General features: G+C 44.3%; 3 protein-coding genes and 1 long non-coding RNA gene across 7 annotated transcripts; 2 read left to right on the top strand and 2 right to left on the bottom strand.

Moving 5' to 3' along the window:
* Nucleotides 1-679: 679 nt before the first annotated feature.
* Nucleotides 680-5,939, bottom strand: kcnj12b (potassium inwardly rectifying channel subfamily J member 12b). Its single transcript, XM_029159746.3, has 2 exons — nucleotides 5,800-5,939; nucleotides 680-4,076 (listed from the first exon to the last, which is right to left on the bottom strand). The coding sequence occupies exon 2, from the start codon at nucleotides 3,982-3,984 to the stop codon at nucleotides 2,704-2,706; it is 1,281 nt and encodes a 426-aa protein (XP_029015579.1). The 5' UTR covers nucleotides 3,985-4,076; nucleotides 5,800-5,939; the 3' UTR covers nucleotides 680-2,703.
* Nucleotides 4,953-18,728, top strand: LOC114860870 (uncharacterized). 4 transcript variants are annotated; one of them, XR_008695431.1, is made up of 7 exons: nucleotides 4,953-5,161; nucleotides 5,854-7,130; nucleotides 9,214-9,316; nucleotides 12,760-14,906; nucleotides 18,163-18,276; nucleotides 18,364-18,495; nucleotides 18,591-18,728. It is a non-coding gene; the product is annotated as an uncharacterized LOC114860870 (long non-coding RNA). The 4 variants fall into 4 exon arrangements; XR_008695432.1 differs by having other exon boundaries at nucleotides 5,854-6,066; nucleotides 18,163-18,495; XR_008695430.1 differs by having other exon boundaries at nucleotides 14,794-14,906; nucleotides 18,163-18,495.
* LOC114860800 (golgin subfamily A member 4-like) lies at nucleotides 12,183-21,843 on the bottom strand. The gene is made up of 19 exons (XM_041071991.1): nucleotides 21,704-21,843; nucleotides 21,510-21,559; nucleotides 21,161-21,251; nucleotides 20,674-20,731; nucleotides 19,665-19,971; nucleotides 19,397-19,475; nucleotides 19,172-19,295; nucleotides 18,951-19,060; nucleotides 18,588-18,880; nucleotides 18,297-18,481; nucleotides 18,142-18,225; nucleotides 15,159-18,069; nucleotides 14,975-15,080; nucleotides 14,728-14,884; nucleotides 14,565-14,648; nucleotides 14,391-14,477; nucleotides 14,141-14,282; nucleotides 13,837-13,928; nucleotides 12,183-13,685 (listed from the first exon to the last, which is right to left on the bottom strand). The coding sequence occupies exons 3-19, from the start codon at nucleotides 21,175-21,177 to the stop codon at nucleotides 13,629-13,631; spliced, it is 4,893 nt and encodes a 1,630-aa protein (XP_040927925.1). The 5' UTR covers nucleotides 21,178-21,251; nucleotides 21,510-21,559; nucleotides 21,704-21,843; the 3' UTR covers nucleotides 12,183-13,628.
* natd1 (protein NATD1) lies at nucleotides 21,829-23,541 on the top strand. Its single transcript, XM_029159783.3, has 3 exons — nucleotides 21,829-21,970; nucleotides 22,630-22,748; nucleotides 22,827-23,541. Exons 1-3 carry the CDS (start codon nucleotides 21,871-21,873, stop codon nucleotides 22,941-22,943), a joined length of 336 nt encoding a protein of 111 aa, XP_029015616.1. The 5' UTR covers nucleotides 21,829-21,870; the 3' UTR covers nucleotides 22,944-23,541.
* The last annotated feature ends 108 nt before the right edge of the window (nucleotides 23,542-23,649 follow it).

Below are 23,649 nucleotides of genomic sequence, written 5' to 3'. Positions count from 1 at the left end.
GAGTTTGTATAAATTAAATGTTCATGCACAGTGATAAGCAAAGGTTTGTTTTTGTATATTGAAACATCTAATAATGTATCATCTAATCACATATTTAGAGAAATACAACCTCAGACAAACAAAAGGCAGCTGCTGTAACATTTTCAATTTTCTTTTCATTCATTTTTTTTAAGATGAAAAGATCACAAAAGGCGATACTAAGTATTCCCTCACTGCTTCTACATCAGCAGGTGTGCAGACCTAAGCAGTGTCATCATAGAATGATTACTTCAGGTGATGCGAATGGTGAATCCTATTTGCTAGAACATGTTTTCTCTTTATGCTTTTATTTTCAGTTGCCGACGTTCTTGATCTGAGGTTTTATTTGCCTAATATTAAGACCTACTACACAGAAATGTAACGTACGAGCTGGTGCTCATGGCTTGAGAGTTAAGAAAATAGTTAAATATATTACATAAATACGTGCACAGATTTAGCTTCCTGCCGTTGTCTAATGCCGGTGTGCTTATGTGCGTGTCGTTCCTCTTCCAGCGTTCAAGGTTACAGGGCAGTGAAATCAAGCAGAAGTGCCAAGTCTTCTCTGTGCATTTGCAAAGACGTGCCTGATTGGTTGCATAAGAGTGAAAGCATACACCTCTGACCCCAACCAGACACCGTGCTACCAAATCACAGCCATAAATCACAGTCCATTCCTCTCTATTTATTTAACAGCTCGCTCCCACTTTCGTTCCCGGTTACAACTCTACAGTGAATGTTTTCGGCAGATGCTCATAGGAAAACTGGACCCGCAGGTGGCGTCTGACCATGAATCCACACGAAACATGAATTATTGGTTATTTGTGTGTTCAGCTGTAAAAGTTGAAACTCTGAGACCAACAATTTATTTACAACAATGCTTTGCATTGGGTTAATGCACAAATGTCGTGTTTCTTCACATGCAGGAAGTGGCCGGCTTACAGTATGCTGTGACTGGGAGTGGAACCCCCAATTTGTTTTCTAGGGCAAGTCTTTCCTCATGTTTTCAGGACAAGTCAGCAAGATAAAAATACAAATGTGTTCAGATTTGCTGAAATGGCAGTCAGGTGTATGTGGGAAACTAATTCATCCTACCGGGCATATGTTTGACCTATTATCTTAAATACTTACACTATTAATAATAAAAGAAAGGGAGGAACAAACCAAGAGTTAAAGGTGGCGTGCGCCCTGTAATGAGAAGGTTTGTAATCGTCTGGTTACTGGTGGGCTCTCAGTCAGGTGCAGGTTTTACTTGCAAAAACCATTCCTCCTATTCACGCTCTGTGAAACCCCATCTGTTCTTGAAGCCCTTACACTAGAAGTGATGTATTCAAACGTGTACCCCGAGCTGTGATGAGGCTTAAGCAGTCTGAGTTTATTATAGCTAGTGGATGTTTTCCAAAGTCTCATCGGTATCAGTTTCGCTCAGTGTTTCCCTCGACAGTTTTTCCCTGTTGATTTATGTCTTTTCCACCTCAAGTGGTTGCTTCAGTATTGAAAGGGTTAATTAATGTGACAGATTTTAAGGTTCAAACCATATGTTGTCTTATTAAGATGAACTTTTTCATTTAATAACCGACTCTGGGTTTTGTAACCTTTGTATCAGATGATGGCTTTAGAAGCTACTTCAGTTTTCACATGAGCAGTAGGTTGAGTCCTGACCTCACCTAAAGTTTTTATCTGGATGATAAAAAACATAATTTATTGGAGTCACTAATATTTAATCTGTAATCTGTAATCTGTTGCATGTTTGACTTCAATCACAAGACTAAATGTATTACTTGACATAATATGCGTTTACTCATCTGAAGCCTGTTAGAGAACTGGGGGATGACAATTTAATTTAAACTCTAGTCTCTGAGGTGTTTTAATCTCTTTGGTCTTTTAAAAAGGTCATTGAAGTTTATTGTTTAAAGCTGTGATTATCTGTAGAGAACACATGTTGCATCTGAGGCATCTGTCATCTAGTTAATGTGCAAACAGATTTTAGAAAACATAAATTCAAGGGTGGCAGGTTTAAAATGATAAATGTTTAAAACTACAGGGTCCATTGGTTGAGCAATTATTACCAACATTTAGCAGTAATTCTGCCTTTATTATTATAATAAACTGCATTATGTGCTGCAAATCAAAGGGAAGCATTCACAGTCACTTTTTTCCCAGAAGGTGAACTGCACAGACAGAGTTTTCACACATCTGATGCTTCATTCTCTGACTTTATGATGATGCTTGACTCTTGTCCTTGTGTGTCTCCCACAGGTGCATGCAGTCAGTCTTCATCTACAGTAAGTTCACTGTTTGTTTCTATTAATAATCCTTTAAGTAGGAAGAATTTTTGGCAAAGTGTCACTTTTATTCCACACTCGGCTGGAAACTGTGTTTTTGCACATTGTCCAATCAATATGATCAAAAGTTTTTAAAAATATTTATACAAAACTATACTATCGCCATGCACTTTATTAGTAGGATCCGTAAGTTGGAACATGACACTCATGGTTTCGGGTTCTGTAAAGCTCAATAACCGTCTCAGGGAAGCGGAAGAGGTGTGTTATGGGAGAGTAGTTCTGCTGGTCCACCACCTGCAGCAGGCGCTGCTTCTTCTGTGGTGTCCTCGTGTCAGGGGAATGACAGTCACAGGCTCTTCACATGAGACCAAAACAAAATGGGCAGAGAAGAAACAGTCAAAGGTTAAATCGCGGATTCTCTGCGAGGCGAAATTTGATCAAGTCCAAGAGGAGTCAACTCGTTGACCAGCTCTGATAAACACTTCCTGTTGTCCTCTTTGTCTGCGTCTCCCTCCTCTTCCTCATCCCTGCTGATGAAGGCCAGCTCATTCTCATAGCAGAAGGAGTTGGCGCCAGATGTGGGGAATTTCCTCTCCTCCATGTCCTTGGCGCTGCATCTCGGAGTGGACGGCACCTCAAATGTTTTGTGGAAGTAGGCGTAGTCGATCCTGTACTGGTTCTTCTCCTCGAAGATGACGGGCTCGAAGCGGTGACCCCACAAGATCTCGGAGGCCAGGTAGGAGCTGCGAGCCTGCGTCGTCATGGCCGTGGCCTCCACCAGCCCCTCCAGGATGATGACTATCTCAAAGTCAGACGCCTCTAGATCTTGCTTACTGATGCCAAAAAGGGGACTTTCTTCATCGATCTCATGTATGACGGTGAGCGGGGCCACCAGGAAGAGTCGGTCCGTGCCTTTGTCATAACCCACGTTCATGTCGATCTGATCCAGAGGGATGTATTCACCTTCCTCCGTGTATCGCTGCTTCACCAGCTGGGCTCGCACGTGAGCTTCCACGATGTGGCTCTTCCTTAAATTCGCAACCCTGAACATGAGGCAGAGCTTCCCATCGCGCAGGGCGATCACCGCATTGTGGCTGAAGAGCAGAGTCTCTGCACGCTTCTTGGGTCTGGCCATCTTGGCCATGATGGCGCCGATCATGAAGGCGTCGATGATGCAGCCCATGATGGACTGGAAGACCACCATGAAGACGGCCGCCGGGCACTCCTCGGTCACGCAGCGAGCACCGTAGCCAATGGTCGTCTGGGTCTCAATGGAGAACAGGAAGGCAGCCACAAAGGTGTTCACCTTTATGACGCAAGGTACAAAACTCTCGTCCTCCACGGGATGGTCCATGTCACCGTGTAGGAGGCCGATCACCCAGAAAGCCAAGCCAAACGTCAGCCAAGACACCACAAACACCAGACTGAAGAGCAGGAACATGTATCGCCAGCGGATATCCACGCACGTCGTGAAAATGTCCGATATGTACCGCTGAGACTTCTCATCCATGTTGGAGAAGTGGACGTTGCACTGGCCCGTCTTGTTAACGAACCGGCTGTGGTGTTTGCGTCTGGTGTGTATTTTGCCATTGCCGAAGCTGCCGACAGCCGGCATGGTACTGAGCCTCAGGGCTTCTTCTTCACCGGACACGAAGCTGCGGTGGTGGGCGCTTCCCACACTCATGCCTCAGGGGGCTTCACGCTAGCAGCCCGGCTCGGTTCCGTCCAACGCAGACTCGACAGTGGCTTGAATGAGACGTGGGTCTCGACTGTTTCCTGTGAAGAAAGGACGGCCAGAATATTAATGCAAACAATTATGTCATTAAGTTTGAAAAAGTGCTCTTTAGCAGTTGAAATCAACTTCTTTTTGCTTCCACTGCTCTCTTGTCCAGATTCAAAGCTTCCCATGACTTTACTGTATCTGTTTTTCTCCCCGGCGCCGTTAGAAACAGCCTGTCACTGTATATACAGGACATGATTTTCTGATCAACAAGGTACAGAAATAGCCAGCTAATCCAATGTCCTGCCATTTTATGTGAGGTATCTTCTGTTTCCTCAAGCTGGCACAACTATTGCAGTCGCTGGGGTACTGTGATGAGGCTGAATCCCCCGTGAGGCTGAAAGGAAAATAATATGGGCTGAACAAGACATAAATGGCTGGATGTTGGGAATCAATGGGATCACCTCCTCTCCTTGTGAAAGTGCCATCGATTGAAAATATTTTTGAAATGAAGGGAATTTTATCCTGATCTGTCCTGACCACAACTCTTAGCTCAATGAGTTCCAAGGCATTTTTCCCTCGCTATAACTCGGCTTATTACGACTTCAATGGATTTTGAAGCCCTTAAAGTTCCTATTTTTGTTTCATAATGCCATGCTTTTAATTTTGTGGCCTTGGTTTCTGTGTGCAGTCGTACACTGTGTCTTCATCCAATGCTTCAAAGAATAAACAAGTTCTGTAGGATTCATTCTCTGGGGAATATGAATGTCAGTACGGACTTTCATGGCAGTCTGTTTTTATAGCTATTGAGATACTTGAATTCGGACCAAAGGGTGGACGAACGGACTCACATGCCAACGCTCCCATCTCTGGAGCGACGTCACCACCACTGCTAAAAATAAAATGTCATAGATCCACATTAGCCTCAGCACAGTGCCGCACAAAACGTGGCTTTGCCTCCTCACTGACCGATTAAACACGGTGCGGCTCCACTTCCCTGGGTTTTATTTAAACGGCTAGAGGTTTAATTTCTGCATGGAACTTCACTCATCTCAAGCCATTAAACAAGATACTGCACCACCATAAGACTGCAGGCGGGAGGGAACTGGAGGGAAGCACCTCAACAACAGGTCAACACAAGGTGACACGTTGGCAGAAGCGACAGGTTTACTACTGGAGGAGGTCCTTTTCTATGCGTTTGTTGGGTTTGAGAGCGCAGTTTTGCTGTAATATTGGCTCAAACTATATTTGCCTTGTCTTAACACTTGAAAAATGCAGAGTCGTAGCATGTGGATGTCAACTTTCCCATACTTCCAAATGAGGGCGGACACGCTGCCGAGCAGGTGTCCCCACCGCGGATACTCTGCCTCTATGAATAGATTCGCTGGATGATGATGATGGTGCAGTCAATAAGCGCGATATGTCCGATTCTGAATAGTAAGAGGTTGTAGCGCAGCTGCTCCGACAATAAAAGATGTTTGTCTGTCATTTGGCGGCCGTGTGCAGGCATGTGTGTACGTGATTTACGCTGGAGTTGCTCTCCCGCAACGATCTCGTTGCTAGGAAGCAAGATGTTGTGTGTCCGAGGGATATTATTATCAGATATTGTGTGCGCCTGCTGCTCCTCCGCTCTCAGGAGCCACACTCTGCCTGCTGGGCTGTGATCTTAATGCCGGAACAGAGACCAGTACTTCTCTGCTACTGTCTATCGCTCAGTTCTCATTGGAAATATGAGCGATGGTCCTGAAACGAGAATTCTGACTTAAAAAGCTCACAGACCTTGTGTGCAGATGCTCCCAGCTTTTGGTGACCGTGTTTCCCTTTGTCTTCCAGCGCTCCCAGTCTTTCAGCCAAACTGCTGCATGTTTCGTCTCAGGCTTCCTTCAACTCTGCTCCTCTGTCACGGGTAGAACCACTCTATCCTCCTGAGGCAAAAAGTAAACAGCCGCCGCACAGTGTCTTCATGTCGGTGCCTCCTGGATTGAAGGCACCTGTTTCTCGCTGGTCGCTCGATGTCCAGATGCTCCAGAATAAGAACCAGACCAGGTATGAGAAAATGGCTTTAGTGAAGCACCAAAGTCATAATTAAACAGCACAAGCGCTTGGCTCACACGGACTGTCGGGTCCAATAAGAATCGTCCAAAACTATTCCTCAGCTTATTTTAGAGTGGTGTGTTGCCTGTCCTGTTCCATGTGTCTCACGCTTTCTCAGTATATCTGCTATCTGATCTTGTTCTGCTGCGGATCCCACTCTGTATCCCACATCTAGTGAACTATTGCTCACTGCTCGGCTCTCGTCCTCCCCCTCCCTTTCACAGTGTCACTGTAGATACTTGGCATTTGGAGACTGTGTGCTCTTCCCCAAGCTAGTGTTGTACCAGCAATGACTTGGACTGGACTGGTTAGCAAATAAATGCTAATGTTAACGTAACAAAAATGATGACATTCTAACTGGGGATCTCCTGCTGTTTTAGGTGTTAGAGGTGGGAGCATTTCTGATCTCCAGGGAGGATGGGGACAGTGAAGGCAATGGTGCCAAACCAGGTTCAGTGTGTGGAAGTTGGAGGCACCTATAAAAGATGGGTAAGGTAGATGGGGGCCAGGTCTAGCAGTATTTTGAAGTGTATTTTTAAGACCAGGGGCGATGTGGTTTACAGACATCGGGTCCTGGATTTGCTGCAGGTTGGTAGGAAGGGTTGTGGGCAGATCTCTGAGGAGGCTGATCCTGCAAAAGCATGGTTCAGGTTTACAGCAGCAGAGAATGGATGACACGACTGGATGGATGCAGTGATTTCATCCGTTGAACAAACATTTACACTACATGACGCGGTACAGGACAGGGCTGCTTCTGTTTAAAATATGCCCATTCAGCTTTGGAGGAACCCACCATCAGCCTGCTGTGCCCAGCGCTTTGAAATTCTGTCCAGAGACAGAAACAGGATCGTTGGTTCCAACGCTGTCCTGACCCAGATTCACTAGACGCCATTAGAGAACAGAGACGGGCGGAAGGTGTGTGTGACACTGCAATACGATGGCCTCCAAGGAGCCACGGTTGCCTCGGAGTATCGCTTTTCTCGGATAATACAAAATACTATTTGACCTCTGTGAAGGTTAGTGCTGCCAGAGCCGCTGTCAGTAAAGCAGGATGGTTACTTTATTTAACTTCTTAGATGTTTTAAAGGTTTAAACAGAAGGTTTGTGTACAGTTTGTCTTGTTTGGGAAAAAATTATCATTTTGTCCAAATGTTTAAAAGTCTAATTGATGGTAAAGGTTATTTTTTCTCTTGGGCGTGTTCTGTGATGTCTGTAAATGGGTCATGCTTTAGTAAGGAGATGCCAGAGCAGATGGGGATGTGACGCGCGTTATCGGGACACGGAGAGCCCAGAGTCCAGCCGATACCTCGTACCCAGCGAGTTATTTAAAGGCCTCCTCGCTGCGGCAGGACAAAGTGGGCCAGGCCCGACCACACCGAGGACGCGAGCTGCTGCGTTTGATCGGCTCTCAGCTAATCGGCGCGGCCTCTTTTGAGTCAAGTGGTGGGTCGTGTTTTGGACACCAGTGAAAGTAGAGGATGTTTACTCCAAGCTCAGCCAAGCTAAACTTGTGGTAGGACACTCGGGATCAGATGTGTCCCATTAACTGTGCCAGTCTAATTAGTTTGCTCTCACCTGCTGCTCAGCTTCACTTTCCAGTTCTGGTTCTTGTATTATCTAAAACTGGTTTGTTAAAGCCACTTAACTCACTTCAGTGAGTTCATTGATTGATCATGAGAACATTGGCCCCTGGGAATGGACAATCAAAAGGGTCCTCTAGCATTTTACACAGCATTAGGTTTTGTTATTATTATTTCTGTTTTGCTAAATTTAACATTGTAAAACTTTTTTTTACTCCAGATAAAGTTGTTAAAATCCTGGGAACCACAATCTAAAACTACAGTCATAAGAGTAATCGTATAAATGTTTCACGTTTTAATTAATTTTAATATTAAAGCATGTTTTTGTGGGTTTTGCCATTAGTTTGCATACCATACGCCAATATATTTCCAGTTTACAGTACTGTATTACCATCGTATTACCCTGTTGTCCCCAAGGTTTCCAATGTATTACCCCTTTATTATTATTTTATTTTAACTTTAAGACTTTTTTTATAAATGTTTAAAATAGATGAATTCCATTTTAGGACTAAAGATCGTTTTGCACAAAGCATAATGATTTTTCACAGCTGTGTTACAGGGTAGATGGAAAACAATCACAAAAGCCAAATATACTTTAAACACAGCGTCTGTTGGCAGCCAACACCGGCAAAACCAACCTGTGAGTGGGGAAGAGAGGCGTTGTGCACCCACCCGACGAGAAGAGCTGCTGCACAACAGTACAGAGACAAAGGACTTTTTTAGGGAGCTGTTCACTTACTGCCCTGCTCCAGTTAACAAACATGCTCCTGGGAAGCCTAATCAACATCCTGCCTCATAATGAAGCGCCCTCACCTAGTGAGAAAGCAGAGAAGCCATGTTAGCGCCTCACAAATGGAGGTTGAATCCAGGTCCCCCTTGCTGTGAGGCGACGTCTATACTCAATCAAAAACCTTAATTAATCCTATACAGTATAAAATACAAGTGGATAGGGAATATCATGAAAGCAATTTAGCTAGACATACAGAGTATGGGGTATTTATTCATTAACAAATGTTTGGGCCTCTATCATAATCCAGAAAACGTCACATGTCATTGTTCTGGTTCATCCCTCAGTTTGTAGATTGTTATTTCTGTTTATAAGTGAGAAGAAATACAGAACTACAGCACGTGTCACAGCTGTTTGCCCCAACTACCAATCAACCTCATCGTCAGTATGGTGGTGTTGCCAAACTGATGTCAGTGCCAATATTATATTTGTCTCAAGTGAACAACATAGGATTCATCCATTGTCATGGAAACGCTGATAAGTTTAACTTGTTGTGAGCAGCTTACATTTAGGTCACACGCCTCTGGACCTCATTTCATCACATTCTGATTCCAATTGCGCTTAAATAAGCGTCTGTGTAGGACTTTGAAGAAAGTCACGTGTAAGAGGGGACGTGTCAGCTGTACTGTAAACACACTTAAATAAAGCACCATTGTGGACGCAGGCTGTGCTCTAGTGCTGCTTCAGAGTAATTGATCTTTGTGTGACTAAATGGGCCACTTATTTTTACAGGCTGAGCAGGTGCATCTGTGAACTGGTGTTTCTACAGCAGCCGCTGATCAGTCATGAGGACCAGGAGTTTTTTGGGGGCAGCGACTCAGAACAAGCTCAGCAGGTGCGCACACACTATGCACTACATCACAAGCAAAGGAATGCAGGAGTAAACAGAGTCTGGAAGATTTTTCTTTATTCTGACTTGTTGCAATTACAATAAATTATATATTATCAAAAGAAATCCCATTTAGTTATTTTGAATTAGACATAACATTAATTTAAACATCATCAAGCCTGATCTTACCAAAGGTACCATTTTCAGGTATAATTAATCTTTACTCCTATAATTATGCAGTAATTTGCAAATATAAAATAATGTCTGTCAAACATTTTGTTCCATTTTGTGTCAGGATTGTTTTAGACTTTAGACAAAACAAGGCAACAAAAGTTAATAATATTCTCAGTTGCAGTTTTAGGACTGTTTTTATCTATATCTATCTCCAATAATCTGCAATTTTTGTTTTTAAAAATTATTAGGTAAATATTTTGGTCAGTAAGTATTTATTAATAATAGTGGTAGTGATTGGAAAATCGACTGTTGTACATCAGGATGCGCCAGTGTGTTATCATGTGTATATGAGAGTCCCATAGGAGAGCCATGTTTTCATGCCCCAGTCCTTAATTGTGATGTGAGGATCCCTCTTGTGCAACAGGCTGTCATTACACTGACTTAAACATACCTAATGTACAGTTTACTTTTTATCAGAGAGACATCTTGACCTAGAGTACATATGGGTTTTCTATAAAATACTATACCACTTGATGTTTTTGATGTAGTCAATAAAGTCTCAGAATAGTATATAGTGAAAAAACGTAACATAATATGTGATGAAAAATGTGTCATCAATCAATCAAAGAAACTTTATTTGTGCCCAAGGTGCAATTTAAGGCAAGACAGATCAGCAGCCAAATTATAAGTTTATAAAATTAAAATACTAATCAACAATATTAGAAAAAATAATTATAATAAAAAGAAGAAATTAACAGTACAATATAAGTATGTAGTGAATGCGGAATGCCAGTAGGTAGAGAATCGGCCTGGGAAGCAGAAGGTTTCAGGTCCAAGCTGGGTGTGTCCTTGAGCAAGACACTCCACACTAGCTCCCCAGACAGCTGCACCACTTCTCCCCCAGGGGATGGGTTAAATGCAGGAGTTCCCTTGTAGGATAAATGAAGTTTCAAAAAAGGAATGATTGGAGTTTAGGAGCAGGATGCCTTTTGTCACAAAGGTAGCAAAGTCTTCTTTGAGTTTTGCAGGAGCAGCAGCAGAGCCACCAATGAGAGGGAAGTCACTCAAATGAAGGTTATAGGAGTCTGCAATGAACTTGCCTGCTAGCCCGAGTGCTGATCATTGATTTGGGACAGTGCTGGTTGGATAATGATTTTGGAGCAAACTTTGTTCTGTAGGGTGGTGGGATGTGGAGAATGTGATGATGCTCTCTATGAAAGAGTAGTGGAAAGTCTTCAAAATGTCACTGCTTACTCCAAAAGAGCTGAGTTTCCTGAGGAGGTGAGACCTTTTGAGAATATCCTGTGTTGGAGAATATAAGTAACGATGGTTTCCAGATACTTGTACTAGTTTGGACTAGTTTCACAGGTTCCCCTGATAGTAGTGACCTCTGCAGCCAGATCATTTGCTTGGTGAAGGTCACCACCATCTGAACTGTGTTCAGTAAATAGTGTTCATGTTGTCATATGTATGCATGTATTATCTGTTGGGAGCATAAGGAGCTATGAGATAAGAAGGAGCTTTATCATTAAGTACTTTGTAGGTGAGTAGGAGAATTTTTAATTCTATGCTAGATTTTAGAGAAGTGTGAATATCTCTTTCTAAGTCCTTTCAGAAATCTGGCTGCAGCATACTGAATTAGCTGTGGACCTTTTAAGGAGCTGTTAGGACATCTTTCGAGTAAGGAGTTATAGTAGTCCAGCCTAGAGGTAACAAATGCATAAATCAGTTTCTCTGCATCACCGTCATCCAACTCTGTGATTTTTAGTCCCCACTATAATAAATATGACATTTAGGATTTTATGTTTTTTAAGCAAGTTAGAATTTTGACTAGTTTGTCTGTTTCATTTGAAAGAATAATATCACCTATAGCACATGTATCAAGCTCCAGTCCTCGAGGGCCATTACCTTGATTAGGTGTGTCAGTTGGCTTTTCCAGCTTGTCATTGACTAAACACACCTGGTCATGGTAATCATAAGGAGCTGGGGCAGCGAGAGGTGGAAAACCAGCAGGGCAGTGGCCCTCAATGGCATCAGTTTGACACCCCTGACCTAGAGGAACCATGTACAGACTGAATAGTATTGGACTGATCACAGTACTCCAAAGCTAATCCTTGTGCATATGTTCATGCGGTCTGATCATCAAACAAGATTAAAGCCATCCCAGTGCTGTTCCTTTAACTTTGATGCTATGTTCCAGTCTGTTTAATAGGATGTTGTGATCTGACAGGACGAGAATAGAAACTAGACCCTTGTCTGAAGATGAGAAGATCATTAATGACTCTAAACAGATTGGTTCTTCGGATTTAGAAAACATCACACAGCTCTAAGTAAGACAGAGGTCTTGTGAAATTTAAAGATAATGGATCTGCACAATTTGTTATTTGGATGAAGATGGTAGATGATTAATTCTTTCTCAATGGTGGCTACAGTGTTAAAGTGAATAAATTAATCTAATTAATTAGTGAGGTTGTTTTTCTAGCAGCACAGTGTTTTTTTAATATTCTTAAACCGTTCCTCCATGCTTTGCAGTATACATTTAACTTTGTTGGAATGCCACTGCCTTTCTAGTTGTCGGGTCCTGTGATTTAGGCTGCCGATCTCTGAATTATACTATACTAGCATATACCATATATGCTAATCTTATATATAATATATGAAGATAAGACACAAATAACTTCAAAATGACACGAAAGACTCAGATTCACAGTTTTATTGCAGCTTTCCAGTGAAAACTGTTAAAGCATCATCTACTCACTAAAATGTGAAAGCACAGATAGAGGAAAGGTGAACAGATGAGGTTTACTCAGACAAAGCAGAAATGTCTTGATGATAAAGTATAATATGTGATAAAGTGTCATTATAGAATATGCTGAAAAAGGTCATAATGTGTGTAAGTGATGAAAAAGTCAGTATTATGTATAATACTTCATTGGTTTCCACTTGTACTGTGTTTTACTATGGGTATATTTTTTGTATTGTTTTGTCTTTGTACTGCAACTTGCTTCCACTGTCAGCGGTGACGCGTGCCGACACAAGTTTCTTGTCAAATACGAAGTGATTTGAAAAACATGTTAAGTCTCAAAGTGTTTGGTGTGAAAATCTCATAAGCCTCATTTGTTCATGGGAAAGAAGTCTCATGGAAAATAGTATCATGCAGAAAAGTCTCATGTGAAAAAAGTCTCATGCAAAATAGTCTCAGTTGTGTACTACTATGTTGCCAACTATATATATAATATTATAGACTATACTGTGACTTGTTTCTCATCCTGCAGCTCCTGGCTTAGCTGAGGGTTCTCCAGACATTTCTGAGTGTGCTAAACCCACAGCGACTTTAGTTTTTACATCAGGTTACGTGATGTAAAAAGTGTCAGAAAACAGCATGTCACATACAAAATGTCATAGTATAGCATGTAATCAAAATTTGCAACAAAATAGTCATTACAATTACATGAGTATAATCTTGATAAAAATTTTGATGAAAAAGTCTCAAAATATTGTTATCAAAAAAAGCCAGTGACATCAGAATTTTGCCATAGTACAGTATGAAAAAAGTCCTATAGTAGCATGTCAGCAAGAAAAGTTTCATAAAACAGTATTATCTATATAAACAGTAGTGATCAAAAATTGGTCGTATGTTGTCAAAAAGGCCTATAGTAAAGTAAGTAAACAGTCCCACAGTATAAATACTAGTCACACACTTGTATAAATTGTCATCATATCTCCGTGTTGTCAAAAAAGTCCCATAGTATAGTATGTCAGTAAAAAATGGTCATTTTGTTTGTGTTGTCAAAAAAAGTGTTATAGTCATTACATACTAGTATGTGATCAAACGATTATGTTGTCAAAAAGGCCTGTGTCATAGTAGTACATCCAGTGGTAATACAAATCAACAGTATCTTTGAGATATTAAAAACTATTTTCAACAATTACATTTTAACAGTTAAAAGTTGTTTGTTGCTCCCTCTAGTGGGATTGAGTCTCCTTTTATGTGAAATCTGAATAGATGTTTTTTTTCCCTACGAGAAAGAAGACATCCACCTTTTAAACAGTATAGTTGATTGTGTAACAAAGGTTGGACTTACTGTAATAAATCTGTTAAAACATTGTGCTGAACAATGACGTGGTCAGTCTCATCTGTTGCTCAGCAGGACTCAAACAGTTTCATTCTCTCTTGGATAGAAAGGCCTTCTTTTAAACTCTGCAGCCAAACATGCAGAAAGGGGAAATAAAGAAGATATTAAGGGTAAAAGATCTTAATGTCTACTTTGTAAGAATTTGAAAACCCTCAACTTGTTTATGTAAATATACAGTAAACCTGTTGCCATGTGTTTCTGTAATGTCTCTCTTACCTTCGATCTCACTCCTCTGATCCTACATATGAGGGATGACTTTTCCTTTTTCTTCGGAAAAGCTCCATTACCTGTGTTAGTCGCTGTGTCCGCTAAAAAAATAAGTCATACTTGACATTATGGAACTGGGGCGTGTATTTAACAAGTTCGATGGGCAGACAAATAAAATACATTTGTGGGTTTAGGAGCTGGAATTTAAAGTTTAAAAAAATTCAAATGCTACTTCAGCTTATACTTGATGACTATGTGTTCATCTCAGTAATCAAAATGTATGTATAATGTAAACAAATAAAGATGGTCTCACTGAGCTGTTGCCCTGAAGCCTCTCTACTCGGAGACCAAGTTGCGAACTTCATCTCTTCACGGGATCTGTGGACGTCATGATGGGACTCCTCCTGGCTGCTCTTATAAAGAGCCTTCAGCTTGTTCTGGGCGTAGATTTTATCCTGGGTAAATCATAGAGTTGATTTTATTATATTATAGTGTCCAACAGTCAGTTATCATCACCGAAGCTGCAGTTTAACCAGTAATGATAATCTCAGGAGGGACAGTACCATTCGAGCAATCTTCAACTCATCCTTGAGAGAACGAGCTTCCTGTAGGAGGAACTGCATCTCTGCCTCCCTCGCCCGCAGAATCACCTGCGAGACAATAAGGAATGAGCTGTGTATCAACACGGACATTTTTAAAACCTGTTAGGAAACTAGACATGTTGTCCACGCACCCACCTCCATCTCGTAGAAGTCGTTCAGTTGTGGGGCCACAAGGGACTGATCCCCGTTCAGGGAGCAGTCAGTTTCATGTGCATCGACCTTAATGACGGCGAGAAGACCCGTTGAAGCAAAAAACGCCGTCACAAACACAACTGCTGCTGTTGCGTGGAGTTCGTACCTGCTTCTGTTTGAGGTCCTGGTTTTCCTGCTGGTACCGCACTAACAGTTCTTTCTCACCCTGCAGCTCCTGGCTCAGCTGGGAGTTCTCCAGACACTTCTGAGTGTGCTGAACCGACAGCGACTCCAGCTCCTTGTGCAATAACTGGATCTCCTTTCTGCAGCGGCAAAGCACAAGCGGTGATGATTTTCAGCGGACGGAGCTCCTTTAGACACTAAATGACACTGGAAAAATGGGTGACACTAACTCATATTCGATGTGCAGCTGAGTGATGTCAGCGTTCTCCCTGAAGTGATGACTCTGTCTGTATTTCTCCAGCTCCTGTTTATGAGCTCTCCTCATTGCTACAATGGCTGTAAAAAGACAGAAGAGCAGCGTTTCTAGCTGTTCCACATCTTATAAACACACACACCCCGATGAACACAACTCACCTGCCATCGTGGCAGCGGTCTCCTCCTGCAGCAGCTGGTCTTTCTCCTTCACAAGTGCAGCCACCTCGGTGCGATGCTGCTGCTGCAGATCTTCTATCATCTTCCTGTGCATCTCCTCCACAGCAGTGACCTGGAGCTTTTCCACATCTTCCTGGAAGGACGTCACTGCCGGCGCATCACCGTCCACCGCTTCACCCCCCGGTTCCCCATTCGCTCCTCGCTCTCCTTCTGTGCTCTGTTTCTCTTTGCTAACAAAAGTCTTTGTGTAGTAATCATGCAAGTGTTTCATCTCCTCCTCATGGATCTGCTGCAGCGTCTTTATCTTCTGCTGAAACTCTCCCTCCAGTTTTTCGCGATGACCCTCGATTTTCTGCACGTCTTCTATGAGCCTCTGGTTCCCCGACTCCACTGATTGGATCTTGTGCTCGGCGCGCTCCAGCTCCTCTCTCAGCGCGTTGTTGTCCCCCTGCAGCTGACTCAAGGTGCCGCTCAGAACCTCCAGCTCATCGGTTAACGTGCCCTCCTGCTCCTTCTCTATATCCTGCAGCTTGCTCTGCAGCGCCTCGCTTTGCTGCAGCTCCTGCTCTAAATCCAAGCACAGCCTCTCAGACAAATAAACCAACTTTGCATGTTCCTGCACCCAGTTCGGATCCACTGTGGAGTCACCGCACCCCCCACATTCAGCGACTGTCCTGTCCTCATCGGGGACTTCCTGGCACAGTTGGTGTAGGAGCTTCGCTCTTCTTTGCAGGCTGGATATAAGCATCTCCAGCCACTCTGGCTCCTTCTCTGCCTCAGATGAACCATTTACAACAGGTTCTTCTTCTGAGCCTCCACCATCCTCCTGCACTTGTTCCTCGTAAGGCGCTAACTCTGGGGGGCTGATATCTGCCAGACCCTTCCTTTGATCGTTCTGTTGAGTCAGTTTCATGGCGATGTAAATGAGCTCGGCTTCAGCACAGACTCTAGCGATCGCACCGTCCAACGTGTCCTCTCCTTCTGTCTTTAAGGCGAGTCTTTGGAGGATTGTGCTCTTGTACCTGTGTGCCACATCCCCCTCATCCTCCCTTGATAACCCTGACAGCTGTGTAATTCCCTGTTGCCCCTGAAGGACAGACACCATCTTTTCTACAACATAGAGTTCTCTTCTCACATACTTCCCAAGACTCTCTCCTGCACCTTCAATGCTAGAGCTGCTCACGGCTCCAGCTAATGTGTCATCCGTGAGGATTTTATTCTCTCCTCTGCCGACATTGTAGGATTCATGCTGTAGATTTTCCGCCTCTTTGCGTCCTTGCTGAAGGCAGGCAGCGACTGTGGCCAGTTGTTTCTCAAAGTCAGTGCCGTGGCGCCGCTCCCTGCAGCTTTGTACGGCGTTGAGCGCGGCCTGAAACCTGCCGGCGAGCAGCCTGCAGCGGTTCTCCGTCTCCAGGGCGAAGCGCTGGCTCCGCTTGGCCTGACTGTGGAGCAGCAGGCTCAGGTGCTGAGCCGTGGCCCGGCTCTGGGTGAGCTGGGAGCAGAGGTGCGGGTCCTGGCAGGTGATGTGACTTTGGTGTTCTTCCAGCCTGTGTGTGATGTCTCTTAGCTTCTCCTCCGTCACAAAGAGTTTGGTTTCGAGGAGCTGGATGACGGACACAAAGCTTTCTTGGTCGTCTCCTGCTGAGATGATGGACTGATATGACAGATCGATGGAACGAGAGCGGCTTCTTGCAGGCTCATGGCTCCCACTGACATAAACATAGGCATTGGAACTGTTGTCTTCATGAACACACTCCATTACCGTCAACCTGCTGTCGTTCACATCGCGAGGTTCTTGCCGTCTTCCCTGTTTAAGCTGTGGCGACTTGTCCTTCGGCTGCGAGGATGCACACGTGCAAACCTTTTGCATTTCATGCAGCTTCACCTCCGTCTCCTCCAGACTGTTACCCAGGACTTCCATCTTCAACAGAACCTCACTCAGCTCCTGCTCCTTCCTGTCGAGGAGCTGGTCGTAGCCTTCGCGTATTTCCTGCGTTTCGCTCTCCCTCTGATGCACCTTCCCTAAGGCCAGCTGCAGCTCCTCGCACGCCCTCTCGTACGAGTGTTCCAGATTGTAGTAATGGGTCTCGTCTGCTTGCAGGCGGCTCTGCAGCCGGTTCACCTCCCCGTCGGCCTCGCTTAGCTGGTTCTGCAGCTCCTGGCAGCGGCGGTCCAGCTGCTCTCTCTCCTCTTGAAGCTTCTCTACGGCTGATATGGTACGCGCCAGCTCCTCCTGCAGCTGCTGCTGAGCCTCCTCGATCTCCCTTGCCCAGGTCTGAGATCTGCTCAGGCTCTCCACCTGCTGCTCCGCTCTGTCCAGCCTCTTCTGGAGGTCTTGCGAATGGTCTTCAGCCTGAGCCAGGCTGGCGGTCAAGCTCCTCCGTTCCCTGTCCTGACTCGCCTGCAGGAGCATGATGTGCTTCTGCAGGCGGGCGTCCTTCTGCGCCTGTGCTTTCTCGCTAGCGCACAGGTGGGTTGTGACCTCCTGCAGATGCAGCTGCAGGCGCTCGGCCTCCTGCTGGAGGCTGTGGAAGCCCTGCAGCTCCTGCTGCAGCTCCGCCAGGCGCCGCTCGGCCTCCCCCCTCTGCTGCTCGCTGGCGGCCAGCTGGGCCTCCAGCGAGGCCACGGAGCGCTCCCACTCCGCGCGCTGCTCGTGGAACCGGCGCCGGTCCTGCTCCAGGTGAGCCTGCGCCAGCGCGGTGGCGTCGCCTGTGACCAGCAGCTGGGCTTGTTGAGCCAGGAGGTCGACCCGGCGCCGCAGCTCAGCCTCCCGCGCCTCTTCCTGACTCCTCTTCTCCGCCTCCAGCTCGACGCGGAGGTCGTGGTTCAACTTGTGCAGTCGCTGGAACGCCAAGCTTTGATCCGACGAGAGGCTGGAGTTTAGAAGATCATTCTACGGGAGCAGAATGGAGTTAATGGCCAGTGTGACCTTCTCCATTTTCATGTGTGTTGTGTTAAGGCAAACCTTTTCTCTCTCTCGTTCCAGTTCATCCTGAACATTCCTGTTTATCTGCTGGAGTCGTGATAATTCCCTCTGTGTCTGCTCGAGCTACAGAAAAATACAAACACTAATTTACCTTTTGACTACATATAGACATAGGTGAGACTTTGCATACGCACCTCTCTAACCAGCTGCCCGGTCTGATTCTCACAACGCAGTGAGTCCTCTTCTTTCGGACACTCACAGGTGTTGCTGTTCAGTGACACACGCTGCTCCTCACTTTGTGTTGCGTTTTCATCTTCCACGCCTTTGGAGCCAGAGCTGTCACTTCCACTTCCTTCAGCACTCGATGCTTCTGTTGGACCTGGAACACAAAAGGTCAGGAATAAAAATGTGGAAAACACTGGGAATCTTTATAGTGAATTAATTAAAAGGTTTTATGAGATTGTTCACTTTCTTCTGTTCTTTACCAGTTTGTGTGGCTGCAGCAACAGGTGGACACTGATGACAGGACGCTCGTTCGTCCTCCTCCATCTGCTGAGGAGGACTGATGGGAGGCACAGCAGAAGACGCTGAGCTTCCATCAGCAGAGCTCTGCTCTCCTTCCAGCTGCAGTTGTCCTTCCTGGCCTTGGGGCTGTGGGTGCGAGTCCTCTGCCCACCCTCTGGTGCTGCTCTCCTGCACAGAGCTGTTTGGGCTTTCTGCTCTGCGTTCAACCACATCTGACTCTGATGTTTGCTGAGGTCCCTCTTCTGAGAAGGAGCTTTAGAAAAGACAAAGTTATATTATGATTTGTCTTACTTTAATAAATGAAGAGTGGAAAATGAGTTTACCTGATGGTGTCATGTGTTTGGCTTGGCCTCACATTCTTTAACACGGCTTGGACCCAGTTACGCCTCATCCCAGAGGTCATCGCACAAAGGGTGTACACACCATCTCTGCTCTGTGGAAACAAATAGATTGTTTCACATATACTACATAGTTGTATGTGTGTATTGTTATAAACAAATCACAACAAAGACCAAGGAAAACAAAGTAAACATTAGAAGAGCACCTCTTTCTTTACTTTATCATTGTCACGATGGCTGTCGGAGGTGGAAACTGAAGACGAGGACTCAAAGGAGCCTCTTGTTTTCATTTTCTTAACATTGTCACCGTGACACTGGTCTGGATTGATCCTAACAAAAACACACAAAGAGCAAACATCTGTCATTCACCTAAAATACAGCACAAGAGATCAACCACAAAAATGACAACAAGATTCTCGACTGAAACAAACCTGATTTTCTCCACAGACGACGACCGCTGGCCAGAATCCAGGACCTTCTTTCCTGTGGTTTGATCTTTTCTTGCATGGTCTGCTCCAGAGGCAAAAACAAAAAGTATTTATTAAATAAGTGGCTACACGGTTTTGCTATTATCTTCTTTGTTTTTGGAGCATAATTTTTTTTCATCATGGCTAAAATATAAAACCCAACAATAAGCAGGATGTGAATATCTCCTGATCGGGATTTGAAAGAATCCTAAAGTAAAGATGATGTAGTCACCTTCCCGGGCAGCTCTTTGGTCGAGTCTGCTGAGAGAGCGGCTGCTCCTCATGAAAGGAACGGCGGCGAAGGAGGAGGTGTGGAGAGACGAGAAGCTCCGGCTGCTGCAGAGACGGAGCCCCGGTCGGGCCGGGCCAGATGCCGGCTTGGTGGGCTGACTCAGGCTGCCGCGCTTCAAACTGCCTCCAAAAGTTGAATCAGCGCTTCTGCTATTGAGGCTCCTTCCACAAGTAGTGCTGGGTTTGCACGTAGTGCTGCCAGACTGTTTACCTCCACCAGACACAGGCACTGTCAACGCTGCCGGGTCCTTTAAGAAAAAGACAAAGCAGAGCCTATTAGACTAACTGAGAAAATAAAGTCAAATTAAGAAAATCAAAAGCTCTGCCTGTAATTCTGGACGATGATGAGATATCAAACATCACACCTCCAGCTCACCCCATCCCAGCTTAGCTTCCTTCAGACATACAATCCCATCACATCCAGAGAGCACATTTAATCCTCCAAAGAGCTCCTAATTTGCTTAAGTACCATCTGACCAACACTGTGACACACAAACACACACACGGACTTAATCACACTTGAGCTCTGAAGGTCTGTTCCACTCCCAGCAGATGCAACCTCACCAACTGCAGAGGCAATCAATCTGGGGCCGGGGCTCGGGACAGACAAATCAATTTTAAGAGGTTCGAAGAGTCCTGACGTAGCCGCTTGTGCGGGTTTTAACTGCAGCGATTTGATCTCCAGCCATGAATGGCTGCATGAATCAAGGCAAATGCCCAACACAGTCAGTATTTAACAAATTATGAAATATGTGAAATTATACATTTGGTGTTAGTTGAACTGACATGTTAAATATGCTGTTAATAACAGCATATTATTACACTAACTGATCTTGTTTGTTTTGGGTAATTATATCAATGTTAACATGTTAGAGGTTAATTATACAGACTCAAACAGGGAACTGGCATGAGGGTTATAGGGTTATTGCCACAGTAAACTTGGTGCCTACCTTCCCCCCTTTTTTTGGTGACGGTGCGTTGGTCTTCACCAGGGTCTCAGACCACCTGCTGCAGAGACGATTAGGACAGTTCAGTGTTAGTTACCTCGGCTTCCTGCACTTTCACAAAACATCACATTTACATGTTAGTTACAGTAAAACCCCTAAGAGAGACTTATGACAAAAATGACAGACAAAATGCCAAATTGCTGTTAGAATGTCTGGACCTGATGCCTGAGTATCACAAACCCTAGAACAGATCATTCTATTGCACAATAAAAATAATAATTTAGCTGTTGCAGTGCAGAATAAACAGTGATGATGAACGTAATGGCTTCCAACAGAAGCTTTTGAAATCATAATAGCCATAATCTCCTCAGATTATGATAAAATAATCAGAAATTGTGAGCAACAATATATGCTGTTAATTTGATATGTCTGCATATCAGCTAAAACCGGCTCGTTCTCTATGTAAAAAGCTGAATAACTGTGGACTTACCTTTGCTGCTTGGACATCTTGCCCAGAGATGTAAAAAAAAAAAGCACTGGATGAGAGTATTACCAGCTCGTGCACGCTAATAATAATCCATCTGTAATAACAGGGAACAATGTCTCAAGTGGGATGAATAATAACTAACAGTGTCCCCGAGCAGCGCACAAGCCCATACAGACACAACCTATTAGAGTTTGGTAGGATTAGGTCAACAGCTTAGCAGGATTACTGCACAGTCATTTAAGTGGACTTGACGTATCTGCCTAATGTCTACAAATACTGTAAATGTCCAAGTTTATATGAAGTCATATTTGTTTTACATAATAGTTTACATACAGTAAACACATGAACTCACTCAGAGGAGACTTTGTGACACAGATGCCACCATGGACCTCGTTCGTTCACCTACAGAAAACACATCAACGGGTGCTGATATGTTTAAACAACTTCATAATTAATGTTTATCAATAAAAAAAGTTTCCGTTCACAAATCTCAATTGTGTATTAGTGTATTATTATTGTATTAGTATTATTGTTGTCATGATTTACCTTGTTGTGACAACAGCGGCGCTGATTGGTCGTCACGTGACCTCACAGCTGATTCCGTTCACTGAACTCCGCTTTGGCCGTTCATCGTCTTCATGTGGCCATTTCTGTGTTAGCAACACTGTGGAGCGGCCCCGAGCAGCAGCCATCGTCGACCTTAACGACCAACTATGGCGCAGGCAGGTGAGGCCCATGCCTTCGACCCCAACAACGCCCAGATCCAGGTGGAGCACGACAAAAAGCGGCGGCAGTTTGTGATAAGGCTGAACGGTAAGCGCATGTCAACATTAGCATGCTAGCAGCTGGCTAATGCTAACCCAGGCGTCGGTGGAGCTTTCTTTGCTGCTGACGTCGTCGTCGTGCCCTTATTGATAAGTCCAGCTGCCGTTCCAGACGCACGGGCGTCATTTGTTCCAGCTCATCTGACTGTCACGTCTTGGTTTAGACATTAAAGACCCTAGACGATGATGTTTGGTCAAATGCAGACTTCACTGACTCGTAACTTCAGCTAGTTTTTGTTTGCAGGACGCAATCATTTCCTTGACTCCTTTCCTGTAAACAAACGAGCAACCTTCAGTGGCAGCGCTAAAAGAGATTATTATTACTATTATTAATAGGCATTTTAACAATTAGATTTTTTATGGATGTTTCCTTCACCAAAATTGCAAAAGTTGTGATTTTAAAACAAATGCATTGTTTTTCTTAGAACACACAATTTAGTAGTGAATCTTTATTGTTCATTCACTAAAGATTCACTCAACTACATCATCCTACAAACACTGTCTGCTTAGGCAACACAGTCACGTGGTATGAACCTGATGACTTTCTGGTTATGAGGGGATTGAATGCGTTTTGCCTTCGATCAAAGGCTTTAGCAGTTTTTAATAAACGTAACAAAATCCATGGCTCAGACCTTTGTCTGCCCTCAGGGTCTCATGACCGTGCAGTTCTCCTGTACGAATACGTTGGGAAGAAGACGGTGGACCTGCAACACACCGAAGTTCCAGATGCATACAGAGGAAGAGGAATTGCTAAGCACCTGGCCAAGGTAAAACTAATAAGATGGGCGGAGAGTGATTTACTCTAATCGATCAAATGTCACGTTATGGTTTTCGTGTGATGACAGGCAGCCATGGATTTTGTGGTTGAAGAGGATCTCAAAGCCCACTTGACCTGCTGGTACATTCAGAAGTATGTCAAAGAGAATCCTCAGCCTCAGTACTTTGAACACATCTATCAATGAGTGCTCCAACAGAGAAGGAGAGAGACTCACGGGAGGTAAAAACTGTGGCAGCATGCGTTGGACACGCAGGCCGAGATACAATTAAGGACCTTCCGGGCAGTTGTGCCGGACAAATGAATCCAGAGATGACTGATCTCATGAGGAAGACATCAGTGGGGTCAACATCGGGTCGGCTGGTCAGTTCTGTCTGTAACACAGGGATACACTCGCCAGAAGCAGGAAGTTAATCAGAAGGTCACAACTTCAAGAAGCAACTCAACTAACCAAAGCTGAAGCCTGTTACCTCAGACAGAAACCTCCAGGACGCACCCATCGCAGACTGAAGGTGAGGTTTAGGTTTGTATCACAAACAGATGTGGGTCAACCTTTGCTGCATTTTGTCCATCTTCAGCACGGACGGAACCAGAGACCCAGGCTCTTTGTGTTTGGGGGAAAACAGCGAAGGTGCCAATGCTCAAATGATACTTTTATATTTCAAACCTCTTCTGATGTTTGTTTTATTTTCTTTGTGATCTTCTGGTAAATACTAGTAGAGTAGGTCTTCAAGATAAATGCAAAACTGTGTAGGAATAAAGTCATTGTTTTTACAGAACTATAATCTTGATTTGACAGACATTTCTTTCTTAAAGTTGTAATTTGGTTCCGCCTCAGCTCTTCCCAGTAACTGTAATTTTGAGCATTATCAGGTTCCTGTATGAGTAAAAGG

Source organism: Betta splendens, chromosome 8 (assembly GCF_900634795.4).
Source record: "Betta splendens chromosome 8, fBetSpl5.4, whole genome shotgun sequence".
Taxonomy (NCBI): domain Eukaryota; kingdom Metazoa; phylum Chordata; class Actinopteri; order Anabantiformes; family Osphronemidae; genus Betta; species Betta splendens.
The sequence above is the reverse complement of the archived record's forward strand: the minus strand, read 5'-3'. Positions and strand labels throughout refer to the sequence as shown.

Excerpts from the sequence above, each read along its gene's own strand:
- natd1 (XM_029159783.3), top strand. The coding sequence starts at position 21,871 with ATGGCGCAGGCAGGTGAGGCCCATGCCTTCGACCCCAACAACGCCCAG. Across the intron at positions 21,971-22,629 it reads GTTTGTGATAAGGCTGAACG|GGTCTCATGACCGTGCAGTT; the intron begins GTAAGCGCATGT and ends GTCTGCCCTCAG. Across the intron at positions 22,749-22,826 it reads TTGCTAAGCACCTGGCCAAG|GCAGCCATGGATTTTGTGGT; the intron begins GTAAAACTAATA and ends GTGTGATGACAG.
- LOC114860800 (XM_041071991.1), bottom strand. Across the intron at positions 19,061-19,171 it reads ATGATAAAGTAAAGAAAGAG|AGCAGAGATGGTGTGTACAC; the intron begins GTGCTCTTCTAA and ends TTGTTTCCACAG. Across the intron at positions 18,881-18,950 it reads CAAACACATGACACCATCAG|CTCCTTCTCAGAAGAGGGAC; the intron begins GTAAACTCATTT and ends TCTTTTCTAAAG.
- kcnj12b (XM_029159746.3), bottom strand. The coding sequence starts at position 3,984 with ATGAGTGTGGGAAGCGCCCACCACCGCAGCTTCGTGTCCGGTGAAGAA.